The sequence below is a fragment of the Lampetra fluviatilis genome, chromosome 45 (genome assembly GCF_964198595.1).
Source record: "Lampetra fluviatilis chromosome 45, kcLamFluv1.1, whole genome shotgun sequence".
Lineage (NCBI taxonomy): Eukaryota > Metazoa > Chordata > Hyperoartia > Petromyzontiformes > Petromyzontidae > Lampetra > Lampetra fluviatilis.
Window position 1 is genome coordinate 3,006,465 of NC_136319.1, and position 15,859 is coordinate 3,022,323.

Sequence of the window (15,859 nt, forward strand, 5' to 3'; positions counted from 1 at the left end):
CGTCCATGTTATCACAACAAGTTTCGGACTCGCAAACGGATTGGGACCTACAAATTCAGGGGGTCTTGGCGGCGTACCGGATGGCACCCCATGCGGCTACGGGGTTTTCTCCCTTTTACCTCATGTACGGCCGAGAACCAGACCCGCCTGTTCGTGCCCAGTTGCGGATCCCCGTGCCGCAGGGAAAAACTAATCTGGCTGACCACGTTAAATTTAATCTGGACAAATTGACCGAGGCACGGGATGCTGCAATGCAAAACTCTGACCTCCGTCAGAAGGCAAATGAGCGCCTCAGATTGAGTCGAGCGCACATGCTGCAGTGGAAGCCGGGGGACAAGGCATGGTTGCACTGCCCCCAGGTGCCACTGGCAACCTCCTCTAAACTTGTGCGGCCGTGGCGGGGCCCTGTGGAAGTGGTGGAGGTGTTACGTCCGCAGTGCGTGCGCATCAAGTGGGGGAAGCGGCGATGGTTCGTGCACCCCTCCAGATTAAAACCCTTCGCTGCGGTACACAACCCCACTTCACACGCGCGTGGCCAAACATGGGGGGGGTCGGCCGACTTGCTGGGTCCGTCTCCGTCGCTCTCACCTAATGCCTTGCCGGCTGTGCCACCTTCAGGAGCATCAGGAGTGATGGGCTCACGCCCGATCACCCCTCCTGCGGATACCGAGGGTCACGCGGAGTCAGAGGAATGCTCACCTCAAGACGGACAGTCGCCACCTGATGGTCCGCCACGCGGGGTTACCCCGTGTGAGGGGCCCGCTGCAAGGACGCGCGCTAAAATGCGCAAACTGTTGTGAGGCCGGAAAATGTGTACATAGCTGTTGTGTTTATTGGCTGTTGTGTGGATGGTGTGTTTCCCGCTCCTCGGATGTACATATGTTGGGTTCACCGTTTGTTGTGTGTGCGGGGTGGGTTCCCTGCTGGTTGTATATAAGCTGTTTTTTTACGGAATTCGTATTTATTCGGGGGGGTGCGACGGGTTGTTTCTCATCTTGTTGTTGTGTCTTGTTCTGGTTCCTGTTATGGTTCAAAAATAGTGAGGCACACGTCAGGGGGTGAAGGCACCTTTATTGTCAAATTTTGTATGTTGGCAGCCGGGACGGCTGCATGCTATGTGGGGGGGAGTGATGTAGGGCTGTTACAGAGAGCCCGTTATGCATGGCAGCCTATGGTAAACAAGCACAGTGGGCGGGGCTACGTCAGTGCACGGGCAGGTGCCCTCTACGACGTCCGCGCTTCGGACGTTACGATCCCCCGGGGCCCCACCCCTCAGGGAGGGGGGTGTATAAAAGGGGAATGTATCGGGGGGCTCGGGAGTGATGTTTAGCTAAAGAAGAGGAGGCGGAAGACGTCTGAGATAGAGCCCTGGACTCCCCCTGGTACGCCGTCCTTATCAGGACCGCGCAGGCTCGAGCCAGTGGCGTGGTACCAGAGCCAGAGCCAGTGCTGGTCTGGACTCTGGGTACCGGGCCCGACTGACCAGTGTCGGGCCAAGATAGCCTCCCCTAGCCCATTAGTGGAGGACTCAGAGGCAGGCTAAGGTTAGCCTAGAGGTGTGTCCTCAGATAGACGGGTGAGGGGGCCGATACCCCCTCAATTGTGTATGTCACAAAGTTGGTATTCAAATAAACAAGTGTGCCTCCAACTCCGGTGTCAACGAGTCATAAGCGTTACTACACTATTATACACTACAATATACTACACTATTGTACAATACTCTATACACGACAACAATTAGCTAGGTTGGCTATGTACGGTGCGAAAATAGTTCAACATACATGCATACACTACACATACACTGTGTGTGTGTAAGTCTGTGTGGACTCCCAGGTAGGGTGCAGCAATGTTGTTGGCTAAGCGCCAGGTCGAGGCCTTCCTGGGCTGCAGCCTGCCGCTGCGGCCTGGATTGGTGCCTCTTAGTCGGCTTGGCATTAGGCAAGCTCGGCGTTGCCTCCACAGGCGCCGTGGTGGCTCAGAGATGTTAACTACCTCACCTGGTATACATGAGGTAGTGTGTTTGTTCCCAAACCTGACCACCTGTTGTACATTTAGAGTCTGTGTCTCTGTCTCTCTCGCTTCCCGTGGTCATGTCGATTTTACTTCGGACTTCTGGTTTTTCCCTCCACATTTAGAATCGACATCACCACGCATTTAGAGTATTTGGCTGCTGGTATACATTTCCACGCAATAAGCTACTTCGTTGAGCGGCTGTCATTAGCGGTGGCCAGGTTGCTTCTGAAAAAAAATATCTATACAGCTCAGTGGGCCTTACCTTGTAAAATAAAAATAGTTGAATATTAGTCTGGGTCTACGTATCAATATGGGTCTCAATGGGTCTATATGTATCTATATGGGTGTCTATGTTTCTCTGTGGTTCTTTACGTGTCTATATGGGTCTCTGTGGCTTTATGGGTCTCTATGGATATCTGTGCGTTCAGAATATTTGGATGCTGCTATAAATGTCCACACGATGATGATATCAGCCACTTGGGTGAGCGTATCCTTTGTGATGGCCAGGTCGCTTCTCAAAAAGAGCTTAAAACATCTCAGTGGCACCTAACACCTGGTACAAATGTAAAGACTGAAGAAAACAACAGACCACTTCCCTGACACGGTACGCGTGCAAACGGACAGTCAAGAAGTGCGTTAATGGCCTCTGATTATTGCAGAGAGGCCTCAAAGAGGAATCGGTTAGGGCCAGAGAATTTAACTGATTGGTCGAGAAATTCAAATGTAAAAGGCGGGAAAACGAGGGTGGACTGCTGGGGGTTAACGGTTGCCGACCGTTGGAGAAGGAGGACGGGAATTGGCTGAGTGAAATGGGGGTGAGCGGAACCTTCCAGAAAGGGGGCTCAAGCAGTGCCGGATGATCTGAGTAGCAAAAGTAGCTACAAATGCTACGGGCCCCGCACTTTCAAGGGCCCCACGCTAAATGCTTTCAAGCTATTAATTCCGTTTCAGTGATTCTGCACTTGCTCTATTACTATAGTGGTGTAATGCGGGCGAAAGCGACCTTCCGGATGTGACGTCACGAGGAGGCGGAGCCAGGTGACGTGGGTGAAAGGTTGGGGTCCTTAAGCGGGTAAACCGGAAAGAGAAGGCAGTCGGGGTGTGAATGGAAAGGTGTGGGGCCACGCGGGCGTACGAGCCGAGGGGGCACCGTCGAAGCGGGAGCCAACCCCGGGAACAGTAGGGAGCTACTGGGAGGTGTAAAGCTGCAGATAGAGATAGGCAGTAAGGCTGTGTGTGAGGGGCAGCGGGGTGGCTGCCAAGAGTCGCAGGAGCGACGAGGAGGCGAGACAGCACGAGGCTGTCAGAGCTGCAGCAGGAACAGCCAAGGGAGCTGTGTGAGATTACAGCAGCGGAGCTGCTGTGGGGCTGCAAGAGCGACAAGAACAGCAGCGGGGCTGCTGATGGTGACTGGAGTGACATCGGAACCAGCACTGAGAGAATAAGAGAGACAGCCGTGTGGGAACGCAGTACGGACCGAATAAAGGACACTGAGCCAGAGATCGTGGTCAAGTCTTTTATTACACTGGGGTCAGAAGTGAAACGGCATGTCTAAGCAAGTAAGGAAGAAAATTCCCCCGGCGCCAGCATCGGCTTCTTCGTCCGACGACGACGAATTCCCTCCGACCACGGATTCTGCTGGGGTGGTGGAGGAGAGCCCTGCTGAGGCGAGCACGGGGACGGGCGTGGAAGATGTCGGCGCGATGGCGGGTCCGTCAACAACATCGGACGCTGATCAAAGATGGCAACAGGTGGCAGAACAACTGGAGACACTCAAGGACGTCCTGGCGCATCTATGTCACCTCGTTACGCCAAGGATGACGACGGAACGAGAAGGTGCTCCACGGGCCGCCACGTTGCCTGCCCTGCCGCCGCCATTGGCCACGCGGCAAGAAGACGCCATCTTGCGCGCTCCGCGGCGCCAAACCGCCATCTTGGCCACGCCGCGGGCCGACGCCATTTTGAATTTGCCTCCAGAACAACCATCATTGGAAGACGGCGTAAAGAGGAGTCGGAGTCGCCACCTTACTACAGTTAAGGAATTCTCTATCGGGGGCGATTGGAGCGCTTTCGCCTGCCGATTTTTGGCGGCGGTTCGTTCAGCAAGATGGACCGATGCGGAGGCTTTGGAAGTGTTGCCGACTCTACTGGACGACGAATCTGTTCGATTTTTCCGTTCCATAACGGCCGATAAGAAGAAGACTTTATGTGGAGTTTTTGAGGAAATGGCCGACGCCTATGAGCCACCTGACGACGCGCATCGGCGATTCGCTCAACGACAACGAGCACCCGAAGAATCGCCCGTGGCGTTCAGGGGTGCGGTGTTGGAGCTGGCCATGGCAGCATATCCTGAAACGCCACAGGATCTGCTCGAGCCTCTCATATTGGGAAAAATGCTGGAGCTGTCTCGGGATCTGGGGATCCCCATGCCTGTGTGTGGGCATGAGAAGCTCACGTCCCGGGCGGCAGCAAAGTGTCTGGATGCGCAGTTTAATCTCCGTCGCTGGAAGCAAGTGGCGGCATGGACGGGTGGGCCCGTCAAGGAAGGAGGCGCGATGGGGTGGGACCCCACAAGGGCGATCTATGTGCCGGATGAGCGGGGTCCTCGGGAGCTGACGGCCGCCTCCTCTCCATGGTCGGGACGCGGAAGGCCGGGGCCGCGCGCTACTCCATCGGAACGGGGCCGCCGGGATGCAAGACCTGCGCTTCGGCGCAATGAGGCCGATTGCTTCCGCTGCGGCCGTAGGGGCCATTACGCCAAGGATTGCTGGGCCCGCTTCCCGGGTCCGCCGCAGCAGGAGCCCACAACACCGGACAAGCCGACCAAGGAACCTCCGAAACAGGCATGTCGGCACGCACCAGACACTCGGCAAGGCTTTACACCTCACCCACCACCTTTGTTGCGCGATCCTATTGTTGTTGTTAAAGAAAGGCCATCAACGGGGCCTTGTCATTCAGTTACGCAGTGGCGCAAATTGGCACGGAGAGTTGTCGCGGCCGCTACGGGTTCGTCCACTGTACCGGGGTCTATACAAGGTGTGGACGTGCGCATTTTGGTCGACTCGGGAGCGTCTGCGACTATTATATCGGATGTCATTTTCCATCTGTTGGGCATTCCGCCGGGGGCTGTGCGTCCGGTTTATGGGTCTTGCGTCGCTGCGAACGGGGGTAGTATGGGTATCGTGGGCCAGGTGGATGCTAAGATATCTATAGGGGATGTGTCGGCTTCGGGCGTTGTGTTAATATCGAGATCTTTGGCGGTTCCTTGCTTACTAGGCACGGATTTTTTGGCTAAGATGCCCATTTTGATTAAAATCAATGAGAATTGTATTGAATTGCCGGGGGGCCGTCGAATCTCGTTTCTGCCGTCGCCCTGGGGGCGACCTGCTTCGGCCGTACAGGTGCAGGCGCTGTCCGTCGCATCTGTGGACATCCCACCTGGTTCACAGATGCTTATACCCTTGCGGTATCAGAAGCCCCTGCCCAATCGGCTAGGAGCAGTAGGGGTCTTGTTGTCGCCATCCGCCACGATAACAACAGGATTGGCGTTAGTTGGGGCACAGACCATCGTCCGGCCGGATCAATTACCGGTTTTACAGGTGCTTAATGCGGGGGTGGAAAACATCCGTGTTCCGGCCGGTACGGTTGTGGCACATGCCACTACGGCGTTTGCGACGCACGATTGTCCGCATCGCCGGGGAGTGGTCGCTGGTGTTTCCGAGCCAAGGGGTTCGGATAATCGTTGGATCGCTACCTTATGTGACGAAAATTCTTCCCTGTCCGTGGGGCAACGTGATGCGCTGCGTAAATTGTTGCTGACGTATTCGGATGTGTTCAGCTCCGACGATTTGGATTTGGGACGCACATCGTTGCTTTCCCATCACATTGAGACGGGCGACGCTGCCCCTATTCGGTTAAATTCGCATCGGATGAGTCCAGCGGAGCGAGAACACGTTCGGGGGGCGGTGGAAGACATGTTGGCTGCGGACATTATATCGCCATCTAACAGCCCATGGGGCGCTCCTGTGGTCTTGGTTAAGAAAAAGGATGGCAACTTGCGATTTTGTGTTGATTTCCGGAAATTGAATAAGATATCGGTGGCAGATGCGTACCCCCTGCCGCGTATGGACGACTCCCTTGACGCATTGTCGGGGGCTAAGTTCTTTTCCACACTGGACCTCTCTTCGGGATTTTGGCAGCTTCCCCTTGACGAGTCCTCACGGGAGAAAACCGCATTCCGTACGCCGCAGGGGTTATTTCAATTCAACTGCCTCCCGATGGGATTGAATGCGGCCCCTGCTACGTTTCAAAGGTTGATGGAGCTCGTTTTGACGGGGTTGCAGTGGGAGACGTGTCTTATATATTTGGACGATATTATTGTGTTCAGCCGCACATTCGAGGAACATTTAACGCGGCTGGAGACAGTGTTCACGAGGATGCGCTCTGCCAATTTGAAATTCAAACCAAAGAAATTCCACCTACTGCAACGGTCCGTCCGTTATTTGGGGCACATTGTGAGTGCAGAGGGGGTGTCCACGGATCCGGAAAAGACGGCGTGCGTCCGGGATTGGCCGACTCCGGCCTCCGTGGGGGATGTTCGGCGGTTTTTGGGATTTGCCTCGTATTACCGAAGATTTGTGCCGGGGTTTGCGACGATTGCGAGGCCCTTGCATCTCCTTACGGGTAAAGGACGGAAATTTGTTTGGGGAGAGCCGGAAGAGGCGGCCTTTCGGAGTCTGCGTGATCTATTGGCTACGGCCCCGACATTGGATTATCCCGATTTTGATCGCCCTTTCATTCTTGATACGGACGCGAGTGACACAGGTATTGGGGCGGTATTATCACAGTCTAAAGGGGGCGTAGAGCGCGTCGTGGCGTATGGTAGCCGAGTCTTGTCGCCTGCGGAAACACGCTACTGTGTCACTCGTAGAGAACTTTTGGCGGTTGTTTTTTTCCTACGCCAATTTCGACCGTACCTTTACGGTCGTTCGTTTATTGTGCGTACGGATCATGCGGCCTTGCAATATGCACTCAAAATGGACCAGCCATCGGGACAGTGGGCACGTTGGTTGGACACGCTGCAGGAATTTTCCTTCCAAATTCAACATCGGAAGGGAGTGCGCCATGCGAACGCTGACGCACTTTCCAGATTACCAGGGCGCGCCCCTTGTAAATGTGCGTCGGGGACGCATAGGTGTTCGCCGATTCTGAACCCCCCTCAGCCGCTTACGTTGGCCGTCGGGAAGTCGGATACTCCGATGGAACCGGGACCGACTGATGGGGTTTTGAATCTGCCGCGGTCTGTCTGGATTCGGGAACAGATGATGGACGAGTCGTTGTTGTCCATGCGGAAGCGGTCTATGAGGGACAATGGGAGTCCGAGTTCGGCTGTGGGGCCGCGAACCGCTCTCCGAGATGGTCTGCTTATGTGGCAAGAAAAGTTCCAGGAAAGCTGGCGTGTGGTGGTACCAACGTCCTTGCGATTTGAGTTGATTAGAACTCTCCATTGTGACACACTATTGCATTTAGGGGTGCAGAAGACTTTGTTGACGTTACAACGTCATTATTTTTGGCACGGCATGGCGACAGATGTCGTAGGGCACGTGCGCGCGTGCCCTGAATGCGCCCGGCGTAAGCCGCCTAAACATCCTTACGTGCCGCCTCTCCAGTCGATTCAGGTGTCTCGAGTCAATGAATTGGTGGCACTGGACATATTGGGACCCTTCCCACCATCGGCGAGGGGAAATAAATATTTGCTGGTAGGGGTTGAGTATCTCTCCCGTTGGCCGATGGCCTGGCCGTTGCCCGATCAGTCGGCCGCGGCCATCACCGACGCCTTTTTGTTTGGGTACATTATGGACAAGGGGGCGCCTGAGAGACTCCTCACGGACCAGGGCCGAAATTTCTCTTCTAAATTATTGGCTGAAGTGTGCGCAGGCCTTGGGACTAAGAAAATACGGACATCTCCATACCATCCGCAGACGGATGGTATGGTTGAGCGGCTGAACAGGACATTGTCTGCCATGCTTTGCCATACTGTGAGTGAACAGCAATCAGATTGGGATCTGCACATCCCCGGAGTGCTTTCGGCGTACAGGATGACGCCCCATGCGGCTACAGGGTATTTGCCGTTTTACCTTATGTATGGTCGGGAAAACGTGCCTCCGGTGGATGTGCAATTGGGTACTGGGGTGAAGGGACCTCGTAAACCACTCCCTGAATACATTCAGGACACGGTTCGCCGGGTTACGGAGGCGCGGGAAAACGCCCGCGTGGCTACGGCCAAAGCCCAGGCCCGGAACGAGCGGTATGCTCGGCGGTCTGAGGGGGAGTGCCCCTGGAAGGTGGGAGACCTGGCCTGGCTCCATTGCCCGCAGGTGCGGCCGGGGACCTCTCCTAAATTGCACAAACCTTGGCATGGTCCTGTGCGCCTCATTGAGGTTCCCAATCCACAGTCGGCGCGCGTTCAGATTGGGTCTCGCCGTTGGTTTGTTCATACGTCGCGGTTAAAACCATATGTTGCTCCCCTACGTGATGCGTCATCTCCCAATGTTGCCTTGCCGGGGTCTGTTGCTGCTGACTCTGACTCTTCCCCGCCTGCGTCCATTGATCTTGCTAGAGCGCCTGTCGTACCTGTTCCAGACAGGCCGACCGTGACACCGCGGGGGAGGAGTGGGCCTGTTCGGAGGGCGCCTGCCAGGGCTGCGGGACCTTCAAGCCCGGCGACCCTTCCGACCCCGCTGCAGGCGCATTCGCGGAATACGACCAAGACTGATTCGTCAGGGACACGAGACGTCGGTGGACTTCCAATCGCAGCAGGGGAATTACCCCCTGTCATTCCTCGTGTTCCATCGCGTCCCCGTTCTACAAGTGGGCCGCCGACCGTCCGGGACGGGCCGGCGACCCGCACTCGTTCCAAATCGCTTACGTTTCGTTGATTGTATGTTGTTATTGTTCTTGTTCTTGCCGTCGTATTTATCGCATGCTTTCGTACGTTCGTCGATGTTACTTGTGTTGTTGTTCTTGTTGTTATATTGCATGTTTAGTGTCCTTTAAGGGGGAAGGTCGGTTCACCGCATTACGCTTTGGTATTGTTCAGCCGAGGTCGGCTGGGTTTTTTCTATGGGGGAGGGTGGTGTAATGCGGGCGAAAGCGACCTTCCGGATGTGACATCACGAGGAGGCGGAGCCAGGTGACGTGGGTGAAAGGTTGGGGTCCTTAAGCGGGTAAACCGGAAAGAGAAGGCAGTCGGGGTGTGAATGGAAAGGTGTGGGGCCACGCGGGCGTACGAGCCGAGGGGGCACCGTCGAAGCGGGAGCCAACCCCGGGAACAGTAGGGAGCTACTGGGAGGTGTAAAGCTGCAGATAGAGATAGGCAGTAAGGCTGTGTGTGAGGGGCAGCGGGGTGGCTGCCAAGAGTCGCAGGAGCGACGAGGAGGCGAGACAGCACGAGGCTGTCAGAGCTGCAGCAGGAACAGCCAAGGGAGCTGTGTGAGATTACAGCAGCGGAGCTGCTGTGGGGCTGCAAGAGCGACAAGAACAGCAGCGGGGCTGCTGATGGTGACTGGAGTGACATCGGAACCAGCACTGAGAGAATAAGAGAGACAGCCGTGTGGGAACGCAGTACGGACCGAATAAAGGACACTGAGCCAGAGATCGTGGTCAAGTCTTTTATTACAGTACTATACAGCCTTTAACTTTTACGAACGACTGGGTGTTTAAGTTTAGCGATTTGTCGTATTATCTGGCTGTATAGCAAATGAAAAAATACAATTACTTCACTGTGCAAGTTAAAATTTGTGTTTTAATATGTATGTGTATTATTTTTTTAGGGCCCCTTTATAACATTTGCTACAGGCGCCGCACTATCTTCATTCGGCACTGGGCTCGAGGGATATCAAAGGGGGAGAGCATGTGGGGAGAGGACGACTTGGAGAGGAGACGAAGTTCGAGCGTCAAGAACCGAAGCCCGGGCCCAGGTGTTTAGCTTTGCGGGTCCGCAACAAAGGCTATTATTGAAGCAAGAACGTATGTTGGTGTTAAGACACAAATAATAAAATAACTGCCGTTCGTAATTTTAGTTGACATTTTGTTTGTATTGTTGAATACAAAAAAGTTTCGCGATTTCTATTGTTTTTGTCATTGACACTTGTTTCAAATTGTCAATTATATTGTTTATATATCGTTATTTTCACTGGCCTTTTCACTTATTTTTGCATGTATTCACTTACTTGGTTGTTTTTATTTTTATCTTTTTGGTTTTCCTGCCTTCGCCGCAAAATCTTTTTTATTTTAACAATTTTTCCCATTTATTTACTTCATTGTTATTTAATTGTTTTTAATCTCATCCGCTGATCTTCATTTCATTCACCACAGCGCCTTAACCAAGGCACTGAACAGAGAATCAGCAGCAAGGGTGAAGTAACACCCAGACAGCCCCCGAGATAACTAACGAACGTCCCTCACTTGCAAACATCTTGCGCTGACGAGATGTCCATGAAGGTACATGTGGAGGTACATGTGGGGGGTACGTCTGGGGGTACGTGTGGAGGTTGTGGTACGTGTGGGGGTACGTGTGGGTGTACTGTGGGGTGTGTGGTACGTGTGGAGGTACGTCTGAACGTAAGTGTGGTGGTACGTGTGGTGGGTACTTGTGGTGGGTACGTGTGGAGGTTGTGGTACGTGTGGGGGTACGTGTGGGTGTACTGTGGGGTGTGTGGTACGTGTGGAGGTACGTCTGAACGTAAGTGTGGTGGTACGTGTGGTGGGTACTTGTGGTGGGTACGTGTGGAGGTTGTGGTAGGTGTGTTGGTACGTGTAAGAGTACGTGTGGAGGTTGTGCTACATGTGGTACCTGTTGGATGGTGCGGTTGTTGTTTTTGTCGAAGTGGTCGAGAGGCTGCTCCATGAACTGCGGCTGCAACACAAATACAAAGATCCAGCGCCCCGTGTAGCCCACACAGACTGTTAAGGCAAGTGCTGTCAGCGAGTATCAGATCAGAATCGGAATCTTGTATTTGTAGTGACTGGGAATGTCATTGTGTGGTGCCGGGCCTACGAGGCCACGGCGGGATGTCTACTGTTGTGTGTACACCCCGGATTTCGAAAAGTGTATTGGTTTAGCCATGTTTGTTGTAGTACAGCGTTAGACTGATGGCCTTAATCTAAGTTGTCTTGTGGTTGTTGTTGTTGTTGTTTGACTTGCATCCCACTGGGATTTTTGCACACAGCGTTGGGGTAACGGTGCTTTTTCTGCAACATTTTGCTGTCTTTTCTTGGATTTTCTGTTTGCACTCAGTCACATATATTCAATTTAAGATGTTTTCTTGTTCACGTTTTTGTTTTTTTGTTTGTTGCGGTTGCACCCGATTCAAGAGCCGAATGGCTCATAGGGCTCTACCTAATAAATGAAACTTGAAAATGAAAATGAAAACTAGTACCAGCCCTAGTGGGGGCTTCGGTGAGCGCTGGTTAAGCGCGGTAGCACCACGCACAGCGTACGGTGCGGGCTCCGTTGAGAGAGCGAGAGAGTGTCAGCCAGCTGGGGTTATGTTGGGGGCATAATACTCTGGCTGACCTGGGGACATGTGACTGAATGATACTGGAGGGGGGGCCACCGGTGGAGGGGGCCAATGGGTGGTCACGTGGCCCGGGAAGAACTCTCGGGAGCCTTCGGGCAAGGGCGAGAGAGATCGAGAAGGTGGGCGGGGCGAGAGGCGGAGCCAGCCCCAGCCCTATATTAAGGGGGCCCTTACTCCTGGAGAGGCAGGAGATCCACGTCAAACTTGAAGAAGCCTCCAGCCACGCGGTCCGGGACCCAGCTTGTGGTCTGGACCGGGAAAGTGGAACCGTGTCTAGTTCCGCCGTAGCATGGTTAGTTGGGTGGTCACCACCCGAGGATATGTTGTGTTAATAGCCCTGGAGTATGTTGTGTTTATAGCCTGAAGTATGTTGTGCTAAGAGTTTAATAAAAGTGTTGCTCCTAAAACAACGTCTGCGACCCAGTTGGACTCACTACATATTTATACTGCACCAGGAGGAATCAAATTGGCTATGAAGCTCTTTTTGTCACAAATGTCCTGTAGGGTGCACGAGATAAGAACGTTACAACAGTACAAAAACATGATAGTGGTGCAAAGTACAAGAAAGGTAAACAGATCACACAAATGAAACTGAACCATCCTCATCCTACCAATAGCGGAGCCAGGATTTTCAGGTAGGGGGGGAAACCCCTCCAGCAATGAAAAATGATAGGAGTTGTTAGTAAGTAAGGACTTGTCCCTTGCTTTTTATTCGACGCGTGTGCGGCGATGGCGCAGCCATCGATCGAGGGTCGAATTCGAACCGTGTGTGATCGGCATCGCGCTCGCTGAAGGTGAATGCCTTCAGGGAAGTCGTGTACTGTATACGCAACTGTGCACAATTCTGTGAGTCACTTATAACTGCTTTGCCGTTACTTATTGTCAATTATGGACTCAGACTCTTGTCCTATCATCTCATAGAGTCCCTGGCACGTAATACTATGCTACACAGTGGCAGTGGGGGTCGCAAAATGCCGATTTATTACTAATAAACCCCAATGATTCGATTGAAATTAGGGATTTCAATCGGATAATTGGGGGGTGCTCGTGCCACCCCTCCCCCACTGGCTCCGCCAGTGCATCCTACCAGGCGACCTGGTGATGATGAGAGACAGACGCAAACTCCAAATATACAGCAGCAGCACGCATTTCAGGGTCGGGATCGAACTCCCGACCTCCAGTATACCAGGCGAGGTCGATAACATCACAGCACCGAGTATCAGAACCTACGAAGGCCGGCACGGCGCACGAGGAGGTGGTGGCCAGCACCACGCCTGTCCGCCTTTGTATCTCCAGTGGCGATAATTACTACACACCACTGAAACCAGGTGCTCATCTGAGGCCAAGTCGACCTAAGGGAGGCCTAGGGACCGGTTCAGATAATCACCCCCTGCTGGTGTTGGTGTCCGTGAGTGGGACTCGAACTCGGGTCACTGCCATGTTCGTAGCGGGTGAGTCAGTGGATGCGTGAGTGGGTGAGTGGATGGGTGAGTGAGTGAGTGGATGGGTTAGTGAGTGTATGGGTGAGTGGGTAAGTCAGTGGATGGGTGAGCGGGTGAGTGAGTGGATGGGTGAGTCAGTGGATGGGTGAGTGGGTGAGTAAGTGGATGGGTGAGGTTGATGGGTGAGCGGTTGAGTGAGTGGATGGATGAGTGAATGTATGGGTGAGTGAGTGGATGGATGAGTGAGGGCATGGGTGAGCGGATGAGTGAGCGGATGAGTGAGTGTGCCCTGGGTCTCTCTCTCTCTCTCAGGGAGTTCAATATTGATGAATGATGATGGTGGTTGCGATCATCACGGTGCTGTGAGGTCATGCCCTCATGATGACCTGATGACCTCTGGCCCCCGAGCATCTGCGTACCGGAATCTGGGGCAGTCCATCGGAATCCATTTCCGGGGTCAGACTTTTCAGGCTCAGGTCCTCAGGCAGGCGGGACTGGCGATTATACAGCAGCCTCTGCTTGAGCTCCCGGGCGTAATGCGTGCCTGTGGTGAAGTTCGGGTTGAGTTACTCTCTTACCTGCACACTCACTTGCCAACTCCCTTTCCCACCCACTCACTCACTGACCCACATACCCACTGACCCACACACCCACTCACACCCCAATCATTCACCCACCCACCTACGAACCCTCAGCATGTGTGTATGTTGAACTTCGTTTGCACCATATGTAGCCAACCGTTATAATTATAATTGGAGGTGTCAGTCGCTCACCCACTCACTCACTCACCTGCTCAATCAGACTTGGGGCAAGTGGTGTTAGCGAGCAACTATGAAGACCAGCACGGCACACGAGGGGGTGGGTGGCTAGTATCACGCCAGACCGCCTTTGTTTCCTCAGTGGCGATGTTTACACACCGCACCAGGTACTCATTTGAGACTGAGTCGACATAGGGGAGGCCGAGGATGGGTTCAGATAATCGTCACTGATGTTGGCCGTGAGCGGGAATCGAACTCGGGTAGCCAAGTTCGTAGGGCAGCGCGCTAACCGCTACACTACCGCTCCCCACCCACTCACTCAATCACACACTTACCCACTCACTCACCCTCCCACTGACCTACTCATCCACTCATGTATTCACTCACCTACTCACTCACTCACCTACTCAGCCACCAATCCACTCACCCACTCTCTCACCCACCCACTATCCAACTGACCTGCTCACTCACCTACTCACCAACTCAATGGCTTGCTCACTCAGCCACTCAATCACCGACTCACAAACTCACTCACCTACTGACCGACTCACTCACCTGCTCACTCACTCACCAACCCATTCACACGTTTACCCACTCACTCACTCACCCACTCACTTACTCATCCACTCACTTAGCCACTCACCCATCCACTCACCCACCCACGTACCCACCCACTCACTCACCTACTCACTTAATTAGCCACTCACCAATCCACTCACCCACCCACGTACCCACTCACTCACTAACCCACTCACTCACCCACTCACTCACTCACCCACCCACTCACCCACTCACTCACCCTCGGTGAGTGAGGCTTCCCCTCTCTGGGTTGACTCGGAGAGGACGAGGAGGAGGAGGACGAGGAGGAGGCCAGAAACCTTCATCCTGGATCTCTCTGGATCCGTGTGAGTCGCTGTGTCAGTCTTTGTGTGAGTCTGTATGTGTGACTCTCTTTGTGTATGTCCCTGGATGGGTCTGTGTGGGTCTGTGAGTCTATCGGTGTATATGTATGAGTAGGCGTGTCCATGGGCGTGTCTCTGTGTGAGTCTCTGTGTCTCTGTGTGAGTCTCTATGTGAGTCACTGGGTCTCTGTGCGAGTTTCGATGTGTCTCTGTGTGAGTCTATATGTGAGTCTGTGTACCTTTGTGTGATTCTCTGTGAATATCGATGTGGCTCTGTGTGAGTCTCGATGTGTCTCTGTGTGAGTGTCTATGTGAGTCACTGGGTCTCTGTGTGAGTCTCGATGTGTCTCTGTGTGAGTCTCTGTGTCAGTCTCTATGTGAGTCTCTCAGGCTCTCTACCTGAGTTTATATGTGAGTCGATGTGTGTCTCTGTGTCTGGGTGAGTCTCTCTCTCCTTTCCGTCTTTGTCATCCCGTGTTTACCCCACGCTGGACTTGGCATGAGTCCAGTAAACATTCACGGAGTTTCGCCGCGTAACTTCTCAAAGTGTACCCAGTGACTCCTTCTCAGAGTGTATCCAGTGAATCTCAAGTTACCCACTGACCCACCAACTAGCACACGAACCTACTCAACCACCCACTCACTCACCTGCTCACTTACCTACTCGACTCACACCCACACACTGACCCACTCACCGACCCACCCACGCACTCACTCACCCACTTACTCACCAACTCACTCGTCAACTCATTAAACTGCTCACTCACCCGCTCACTCATCCCCCTCTTGCATTGCAGCAGTGAGGTCAGGGCATCAACCAGTTGAGCTCTCCAGCTCTCTGTCTCTCTGCGTGTCCCGAGAAAGGGACATCGCCCGGAACGTCGCCGATCATGTATTTCCCCTTTTTAAGGCCAAAGACAAAGCCTACTCCCCTCCCCGTGTAGCTCACGTGAGCTGTCGGGGCAAGTGCTGTTAGCGAGCACCTATGAAGGCCGGCACGACACCACGCATGGCCGCCTTTGTCTCCCCAGTGGCGATGTTTACTGCACACCGCACCAGGTACTCGTTTAAGGCTGAGGACCGGTTCAGATGATCGTCACCAGTGGTTGTCGGTGGCCGTGAGCGGGAATCGAACTCGGGCCCCGCTGGGTTCGGAGCGCAGC

The 15,859-nt window shown here is 53.8% G+C and overlaps 1 protein-coding gene across 1 annotated transcript in view; it reads right to left on the reverse strand.

Moving 5' to 3' along the window:
- LOC144947472 (thymus-specific serine protease-like) overlaps positions 1 to 14,766 on the reverse strand; it is a 38,094-nt gene extending 23,328 nt beyond the window's left edge. Inside the window, exons 1-3 of the mRNA XM_078876701.1 lie at positions 14,594 to 14,766; positions 13,456 to 13,580; positions 10,868 to 10,930 (exon numbers count right to left, since the gene is read on the reverse strand). Of these exons, the coding sequence (XP_078732827.1) occupies positions 10,868 to 10,930; positions 13,456 to 13,580; positions 14,594 to 14,678 (273 nt within the window). The 5' untranslated portion in view covers positions 14,679 to 14,766. The remainder of the gene's footprint in view (positions 1 to 10,867; positions 10,931 to 13,455; positions 13,581 to 14,593) is intronic.
- Between the last annotated feature and the right edge of the window lie 1,093 nt (positions 14,767 to 15,859).